Source organism: Pinus tabuliformis, chromosome 3_1 (assembly GCF_031772625.1).
Source record: "Pinus tabuliformis cultivar Carrire ecotype Pingquan chromosome 3_1, CPIR1, whole genome shotgun sequence".
NCBI lineage: Eukaryota > Viridiplantae > Streptophyta > Pinopsida > Pinales > Pinaceae > Pinus > Pinus tabuliformis.
In genome coordinates, this window is record NC_142301.1 from 851,052,118 (window position 1) to 851,062,196 (window position 10,079).

At 33.7% G+C, this 10,079-nt stretch overlaps 1 protein-coding gene across 1 annotated transcript; it reads left to right on the forward strand.

The window, feature by feature from the left end:
• The first annotated feature begins 7,968 nt into the window (after positions 1 to 7,968).
• Positions 7,969 to 8,946, forward strand: LOC149190205 (chemocyanin-like). Its single transcript, XM_089413372.1, has 2 exons — positions 7,969 to 8,434; positions 8,694 to 8,946. Exons 1-2 carry the CDS (start codon positions 8,251 to 8,253, stop codon positions 8,891 to 8,893), a joined length of 384 nt encoding a protein of 127 aa, XP_089269498.1. The 5' UTR covers positions 7,969 to 8,250; the 3' UTR covers positions 8,894 to 8,946.
• The last annotated feature ends 1,133 nt before the right edge of the window (positions 8,947 to 10,079 follow it).

A 10,079-nucleotide genomic window follows, 5' to 3' on the forward strand; every position in this document is an offset into this window, starting at 1 on the left:
CTGCCCCCGGAATCGGGTCGGCTATGTTCATATAGACACAGATTCTTGCATAAGAAGTGTATCTTCCCTTCTTTGTTGATTCGGCTATTTTAACAAAGCTTCCTATGGTATTTCCTATTCCTTCCAGAATCTCAGGGTCCCAAAAGTCCATTGGTAATCCAAACAGTCTTACCCAAACTGGAGCTGCTAGGAATTTTTCTTTATCAGGGTTGTAACACTCCTCCCAGTACCACATGAATAAACCTGCATTATTATGAAAATATGGACCGTTTTCAAACACTCTTTCTTTATCTTGCAGGTTTGAGAAAATTACCGTAAAGAAGCCTCATGTGCCCAGCTTCAGCTCTATGTGGCCTCGGGGTTGCCATTTCTGTTGTATCCATCTGGTTAGGTCCTTTTCTGATGGCCATACGCCAATAAACTTGCATATTAATGCGTGGTCCTTCATATAACTTCTATAGCGCTTGAGTTTATTGATGGGAATAATAAATCTCAGTTTTTCCATTGCACACGGTAAGCATTTGCCTCTACTTCTTGCCTGCCATCTTGCTCTGAGGACAGGTCCTTGTGTCTTCATTTCCTCGTCCAGTTTGTTGTTGCTTGTTCCTTCTCCTACCGTCACATCTCTATAGGAGGGGATCTCTCCCCTCCTGTCTTCCTCTGTCATTGTTGTAATCTCTTGGTTTCAGTGCCCCTTTCTGACTGTATTCGTGGTTTTCCACGCTGCCTACATCATGGCCGCATGACCATTAGGGTTGTAATGCTCCAAAAAACCCCTCATTCCAATTGTTCCAATAAAAAAAACAAAATGTCATTGCATATATTAAACCATACATTTGCAACAATTTCTCCATAAGTGTCACTTATTTAGATGTACATATTATAGAGTTGGGTTCACATTTATTTCTCTGTGAAGTTGTATACCACATTTTTTTTAGAAATAAAGTATGTACTCAATAATTGCTTGCCATTGATCAAAGTTATGATTTTACATGTATCATATTTTATGTGAATCTCAATTGGATGTGACATGTTGAGCTCATAATGAGTTGAAAATAGGAAAGGACCTTAAATAAATCAAAATTAAGAAGGCAATAAAAACTAAATTAAATGAATAATTTTGACTAATAAAAAAGTAAAAAAAAAAGAAAAATCTTAGACATAAAATGCAAAGTCATTATTATACATATAATAATAAAAAATATTAAAAGTCATATTTCATGAACAATTAATGTATAAAATTTTTAAAATAAAAATTATTATTTTTAAAAAATTTAATTATTTAAATTATAACAAGTGCAACTGCGTAGCGGCAGTCCCTGCCTATAAGAGACTATGCATGCACCCCACGTAGTTGAGAGCCTTTACAGTTACTACAGAAATTTTACGTGGATCCAACCTCTTTGATGTTGACGTGGCACTTTTTGGTTCCGTGGAGAAAGAAACTGTGAAGTGGAGAACAAACGCCCTACCCATCATGCAGAGGCCCATGAGTTAAGTATTGTGTGAGTGAAAAGGACACATCCTATCAAAAGTTTTAGAAGATGGTCGCTGAGTTGTAACTCTATACATATGGCGAACATGCATGAGCCGTGTCCACCATTGACAGTTGTAATACACAATACGATATCAATCCCTGAATCAACAACTTCATTGTTATTGCCATGAGCCCAATAAAATGTCACCTGAAACAGGAGATGGGTTTCTTTACCTTTCGTCCATGGAAAATGCTAGAGAAGCACTCCAGAAAATTCAAGCATAAAATCTAGAGAATCCATGAGTTCAGCTGGAGAATACAACAACCCAGCTGAAGAATACAACAGTCCAGATGCTTTTGGTCCACTCCTGTTGAAAAGATAATTGGTGCCTCTAGGTTGAGTCCAGCCTGACACTTTTGAGGATTAAGATCAAGGGCTCTCGCGCATGAACCAAGATTTGATCTTTTTCATAGCTTGTTTATCATAGAGACAGTAAAGTAGCAGTTTGTCACTGAGTTCCAGCGGCTCAAGTCTGAAAAATATAGTAACACGGAGATCAGGGAGATGTAAAAATCATGGGTGAAATTGCATGGGATTACATGAAATGATTCAGGCCAATTTGGAAGCAGTTCCAACCCAGCTTCAACTGATTCCAGCAGTTCTAGAATTACACCATATGTACCTCCACACGCTAGAAGGGCTAAAACTACAAATTTGGAACGATGGAAATGCCGAAAAGCTTTGCAAATTCAGAGATAGTGACAAAGCGTTGCAAATTCAGAGACAGTGACAAAGCGATACAATGCCAAAGTGTAGATGATTATTTCTTGGACTCAATTAATGGGTTATTGTGGAATCTGTATGTGAAAAACAGGTTGCAACCTACACCTGTAGCTTTTGAACTTTTAGTTTGTACAGAACATTATTCACTGGTAAGAACTTTTATTTACTGGTGCTTTTGAACTTTAGTTTGTACAGAACATTATTCACTGGTAAGAACTTTTATTTTCTGGTAAGAACTTTATATCAAGATTAACAAGATGGTTGCGGGGCAGCTAGTCTCTGTGAAGAGAGCCTTTACAGTTACTACAGAAATTTTATGTGGATCCAACCTCTTTGATGTTGACGTGGCACTTTTTAGTTCCGTGGAGAGAGAAACTATGAAGTGGAAAACAAACGCCCTACCCATCATGCAGAGGCCCACGAGTTAAGTATTGTGTGAGTGAAAAGGACACGTCCTATCAAAAGTTTTAGAAGATGGTCGCTGAGTTGTAACTCTATACATATGGCGAACATGTATGATGCATGAGCTGTGTCCACCATTGATAGTTGTAATACACAATACGATATCAATGCCTGAATCAACAACTTCATTATTATTTCCATGAGCCCAATACAATGTCACCTGAAACAGAAGATGGGTTTCTTTACCTTTCGTCCATGGAAAATGCCAGAGAAGCACTCCAGAAAATTCAAGCATAAAACCTAGAGAATCCATGAGTTCAGCTGGAGAATACAACAACCCAGCGGAAGAATACAACAGTTCAGATGCTTTTGGTCCACTCCTGCCGAACAGATAACTGGTGCCTCTAGGTTGAGTCCAGCCTTTGACACTTTTGAGGATTAAGATCAAGGGCTCTCGCGCATGAACCAAGATTTGATATTTTTTGTTTTTAGCTTGTTTACCATAGAGACAGTAAAGTAACAGTTTGTCACTGAGTTCCAGCGGCTCAAGTCTGAAAAATAGAGTAACGCGGAGATCAAGGAGATGTAAAAATCATGGGTGAAATTGCATGGGATTACATGAAATGATTCAGGCCGATTTGGAAGCAGTTCCAACCCAGCTTCAACTGATTCCAGCGGTTTTGGAATTACACCATATGTACCTCCACACACTAGAAGGGCTAAAACTACAAATTTGGAATGATGGAAATGCCGAAAAGCTTTGCAAATTCAGAGATAGTGACAAAGCGTTGCAAATTCAGAGATAGTGACAAAGCGATACAATGCCAAAGTGTAGATGATCATTGCTTGGACTCAATTAATGGGTTATTGTGGAATCTTTACCGTGAAAAAGAGGTCACAACCTACACCTGTAGCTTTTGAACTTTTAGTTTGTACAGAACATTATTCACTGGTAAGAACTTTTATTTACTAGTGCTTTTGAACTTTTGTTTGTACAAAACATTATTCACTGGTAAGAACTTTTATTTACTGGTAAGAACTTTTAGTTTGTACAGAACATTATTTACTGGTAAATGAGGTGTTTTTTAATTTTAAGTTTTTACAGAACATTATTTACTGGCAAATGAGGAGCTTTGAATTTTTTGTTTGTACAAAACATTATTTACTGGTAAATGGTAAATGAATTTTTTGTTTGTACAGAACATTATTTAATGGCTACTCCCAATCTGTAACTCATGAGTCATATTCTAACGCAATTATAACTTATGAGTCATATTCTAATGCAATTATATGTTACAGTGTGTTTGAATAATGTTGAAATCATGTGCGCTTTCAGTGTATTACCTCTGAGAAATACGGGGTATATCCTTGTTCCCACGAGCCGCTCATGCCCTCCCAAGCGCTGGAACTCCTGTTGCCACTGCTTGTGTTGCACGATTTTCTTTTTCTTTCTATTAGAACTTCAATAACTATGGTCTTTCCTGAAAGACCTGAAACTTAGCTTCCTCCTGAAACACCTGAAACTTAGCTTCCTGAGACACCTAAAACATTTGCTAACATTAGCTTTCCTCCTGAAACTTAGCTTCCTGAGACACCTAAAACATTTGCTAACATTAGCTTCCTGAAACACCTGAAACATTTGCTAACATGCGCGCGTGGATGAAAAATGTGTTTGCTAACCTGAATCTGCAATGTGTTTGCTAACCTAAATGAAGATAGATAACCTGAATGAAGATAGAGGGCGGTGAATGAAGATAGATAACCTGAATGAAGATAGAGGGCGGTGAATGAAGATAGATAACCTAAATGAAGATAGAGGGCGGTGGAGTGAAGACATGTCGACAGCTATAAATAATCGTGTCAGTGAACGATGACAAGTATAAAGGTGTTGCGTTCATGCAAGGTCCACAGGCCAATTTTGAAACTTAGGATAAATTAAGTTGCCCACACCAAACTAACATCGGGGCAAGTGATGCTGGCAATAAGAGGGTAAATACAAAACTTTGGCTAAAATTTTCTTGCACAGAAACTGCCCAACATAAACTTTGGTTAAAGACTAAATAACCGGTACAAATTTACGGTCAACGCATGAATTAATAGTCTAAATACTAAATAACCGATACAAATTTATGGTCAACACATGAGTTAATAGTCAGTCAACCGTCGATCGAACGCTAATAGTCCCTGCGCTGCCGTAGGCAGGGACTAATAATACTAATAATCAAAGACATACACTGAATTGTTATCTACATCAACCATGATTTGAATGTTGTAAATAATGAACTCTCTTTTTCAATGTGAATTATAAACTCTTTTTCCATATGGATTATAAAAACCTGTTGAGCCCAACCATATAAACATGAATCCATATAAAACTTTAAAATGTTGTGGAAACTATTTACGAAAGAAATAAATTAAAATATAAATTAATATAAAGACATTATTATCATAATATTAAAAGTCATATTTCATTGTATACAAAAAGATAAATATTATTTTAATAATTTAATAATTTACCTTATATTTTAATAATTTAATAATTTACCTTATATAATTCCTACATGGTATCACTTCGCTCAACCCCACCCACTAATATATGATATTAATTCATTCGGGTGAACTTGGTGAACCAAAAGAGGGCGAAGCACACACCACTGAACGAGGAAATAGAATATGGTCCCGAACCAGATTGCTTGTTTCTAACCCTGATCATGATGAGGTGAGGGTAATTTCAATACACCCGATCACCAATGGAAACCATATTGTATATGTTGCTCCCGGTAGATAGAATCTCGTGGAGATTCCTAGGAAGTGAAGTGTTGTGATGAACCCGGTGCCACCACTGGAATTATATCCCTGGATGGTTTATTTTAAACTCCTCCGTCGTTGCCTTCATTTGCTAAGGGAAACTACTAGTTTCACAATTTCATCCTTACTTACTTATTCGATGTGCTTTTAGGTTTAGTTTGAACTAAGAAGTTAATATGGAGTTCAGTGTGAAGCCATATAGTGAATTACTCCACCTTTTGCATTCGAAACTATAATATTGCATAAAATAAATAGATATACATTTTTAAATCTATAAACACATTTTTAGCTATTATAGTAAGATATATTATATTTTTGGAAGTTAAATACACATTCTTTAACATATATATTTTTGATAATTAATTAATTAATTGAAAGGAAAAAATTCTAAATATCTAAATTCAAATAATTATATTGTAAATATTATAATTATCTGTCTTTATATTTTTAAAATAATAAGTAGAAATTTGTATTTAAATATGGTGTGGTCAAAACATATAGCTTGAAATTTTTTAATCCATCAGAATTGACCTATTCATTATGTTGCATGTAATCACTCTTCTTGGGAGTTTGTTGAACAATTCTAATTTGAGGGTATTGCTAAACACAAATAAACTATTTTTTCTGCTTCATATATTTTCTATTGCAACTTGAAAGAGCATCTTTGAAGATTGAGAGGCAATATAAGTTGGAAATGTTAGATAATATGTAAATTTGGTATAATGTAAGTGATTTCTCTTTATCTTCTAGCTTTGTATGACATTTTGTTTACCAATTTTTATATTGAGTGATCTTCTATATGTTGTTCTTCTCAAATTTATGCCTTAAGGTGTTTCCTTTGTAACATCTGGTGCAATTGCTAGTTTTAGTAGTTGTGAGGATAGAGGGTTTAGATATATCTCAGTAATTATAATGTTCTTTCTCTTAGATTTAATTAAAAAAAATATAAAATAAAATATATATAAAATATTTTGATTGTGAAATAAGTTATGGTTTTTGGGCATGTGGTATTGATAAGCCATAGTATTATAACATAACATATTTACAAGTCAATAATATCCATGGTAAAGTGAGGGTAAATATCCATGGTTAAAAATCTTGTCATATTGTTATAAATATTTTGATTGTGAAATATGTTATGATTTTTGGGCATGTGGTATTGACCCATGGTATTGTAACAAAGCCTATTCACAAGTTCATAATATCAATGGCAAAGTGCAGGTGAATATCTATGGTTAAAAATCTTGTTATATTGCTACAAAATATTTTGATTTTGAAATATGGTATGTCTTTTGAGCATGTGGTATTGATAAGACATGGTAATGGCCTATGGTATTGTAACAAAGCCTATTTACAAGTAATAATATCTATGATAAAGTGGGGGTGAATATCCATGGTTAAGAATCTTGTCATATTGTTATAAAATATTTTTGATTGTGAAATAAATTATGTTTTATGGGCATGTGGTATTATTAAGCCATGGTATATGCCTATGGTAGTGTAACAAAGTATATTGACAAATCAATAACAAAATCAAAATATAACAGATTGAATTCTATTTTTAAATGTTTACACTCATCCTAGGTTGATATTATTTTTAACTATTTGTTTATTACTTTTAACAACTTATTATTAATTGAGACAGCATTTAATTGTTCACACTCATCCCTAACATGTTTTAAACTTTTTATTATTTTTTAATTGAGGTGACATTTGTAATTGTTTACATACTTACATTACTCCTACACATCTACAATATACATTTTAAAAACCATTGATTAGATTAAAAATCATAAAAATTAATGTTCATATTAATTAATATAGGAGTTAAACATATATGTACATTTTAAAAAATGTCACAATATTTTTAACAAGATTCACTCTCACTTTATCATGGAAATTTTTAATTTATAAATAGCTCTTGTTACAATACCATAACTTATCAATACCACATGTCCAATATAACATTTTCTTTAATTAACTAATTTGACAAGAATTAATTTAAAAAACATAACTATAATCTTATATAATATAAACTAAACTATAGATTATATAAACTAAACTATTTAGTCATCTATAGCTCAGAAATAAAACAATATAAATATAAGACGATTACGAAGAATCTCACTCCCTTTTTGGCATTATCCCTTTTCCTGAACCTTGTGGTTATATGCTCCAGTTTAGTATCACTTCCATAAGTTGAAAAACATGGCTGCCTGATTTTAATGATAATTCTGCCATTTTTCCATTTTTTTTTCTTGGGAGAATGCCACTTGATAAAAAGATTAAATAATTAGAGTTTGAATTTCTTTTACCTAAGTAGCTCTAATGAAAATGAGGTTCCATCGTTTGTCTTCATCGTTGAGTACAACGAAAACCTGCAGCCTCGACGCATGTGTCTGTAGTATCCTGCCAATTGCCAAATATTCCTGTTGGCCAATGTGCCTGTGCATGTATCTTTGAAAAGTTGCATTAAAATAATTCAAAGTTCAAGCAAAATGCTAAAAAGTAAAGCCTTGCAATTAAAAACAATTTGTCACGGGTGATTTGACGAGCGTGCTGTGAACTGTAATCACTACTGTGAGTCTTTGACTAACGAGGAATCACTGGGACTGGTAGCTGGTGGCACTTATAAATTGCCAGTGAATGAGAAAACCACCTTTGCATCCCGTTTTCTGTCTCGAATCACCGCTGTTTCTACTGCCCAATCCAGGTATAGAGATATCCATCTCTTCTTCTCATCTTGCTGTGATTGTTGACGGTTGTTTTTTCTCAGAAAATGACCCAGGGTGGAGGCAGTGCTAGGGTTTTGGTGGTGGCCATCCTGCTCTTTTCTGTGGTTCAATGTGCACTTTTGGTTGAAGGGGCTACCTACATAGTTGGGAACGGCCAGGGGTGGAGTTTCCAAATCCAGTCCTCTGGTTGGACTGTTGGAAAAAATTTCAAAGTTGGAGATATTCTAGGTAAATTATAAAATTATGTTCTTAATTTGTTTTTCTGGAAGAAATAACCACTATTTCAATTTCAAAGTTTTCTCACACTATACATGTCTTATCTTAATATTATTACTGGCATAAATCCATTATAAATATGGATCTAGCTGAAAAAATCACATACAAACTTTTGATTTTAATTATGTGTAATTATGTGTAATGTTCTTATAGTTACCATGAATATTTAAACCCCCTAATGATGGTGAAAAGTTAATTGGATGAACTACAGTATTCAACTACTGGCCACCATTCCACAATGTGGTACCTGTGGACGCGAAGGGTTACAACAGCTGCACAGCAGGAAGGTCGAAGCCTCTCATCTCTGGCAATGATACTATTGCTGTGAAGAAGGGCGGCAACTACTTCATCTGTAGCATTCCCCTCCACTGCTCTCTTGGTGGAATGAAGCTTGCCATTACTGCAGATTAGACTGTTTCTCATGTCATATAGTATTAATATATATGATATATTCTTTCAAATCATTTATGAGTGGCTTTAATGGCTGATGACATGTTTTTTCTTCGAGTTATAGGTTTAAACTCAAATTCCAAGTAGGGTATTTAGATCTCTGTATATTAAATTGAAAAAGCTCCTTTGTCATGTATTTCAAATATTTATGAGTTGGTTTAATGGATTATGACATTTTTTTTTTGGGTCTCAAAGTTATAAGTTCAATAGTGTAGTTTTAAAAATTTATAAATTAATTTGGAAAATATGGAAATTTTGGTAAGATTATGATAAAATCTCGCAATTTTTTTTGAAAATTTGGGTTATAGCCTTTACCCAGAAATAATTGACGGTAGTAAATCCATTTCCAGCATCACAAAAACAATTTAAACACTTCAACGTTCTGATTTTTTATTTTACCCACAAAAAATAATAGGTCATCCAAGCAAAAAATAATAGGTCATCCAAGCAAAAAATCTGTCATCCAAGCAAATTTGTTGCATCAATAAACAACGCCAAATTCAAATAGCAAGGAGTAGGCTCTGTATATTAAGTTGAAAAAATCTCGTTCGTCATGTCTTTCACATATTTATGAGTTTCCTTAATAGATGATGACAGGGTTTTGGGACAGGGTTTTAGTCCCAAAAGTTACAGGTTTAAATTCAAAAAGTTAGTCTTAAAAATCTATAAATTAATTTGGAAAATAATGAAAATTTTGACAAAATAATAAGAAAATTTGACAAATTTTTTTGAAAATCTAGTTTACAGCTGTTACTCAAATTTTTTTGATAGTGTTAAATCCATTTTTACTATCACAAAAAATAATTCAAATACTTTAAAATTGATTTAAAATTATTTTTTTTAACCCAACAAAAATATGCCATCCAGTAGAAAATTTGTGGCATCCGTAAGAAAATGCCATTTCAAATACCAAAGGAGTAGTCTCTGCATATTAAGTTGAAAAAAGCTCCTTTGTCATGTGAACTCAAATTCCAAGGAATAAGGCATTTAGATTTGGTATATTAAATTGAAAAACTACTTTGTCATGTCAATAAATGTCTGTATATTAAATTAGAAAAGGTCCTTTTGGCATTTTCCAAGTTCAAATTCCAAGGAGCAGGGTATGTAGATCTCTGTATATTTAATTGAAAATGCTCTTTTGTCAGGT

What these genes read in the sequence shown, in the direction of transcription:
- LOC149190205 (XM_089413372.1), top strand. Translation starts at nt 8,251, where the DNA reads ATGACCCAGGGTGGAGGCAGTGCTAGGGTTTTGGTGGTGGCCATCCTG. An exon ending in CAAAGTTGGAGATATTCTAG is followed by an intron (nt 8,435 to 8,693) that starts GTAAATTATAAA and finishes GATGAACTACAG; the next exon opens with TATTCAACTACTGGCCACCA.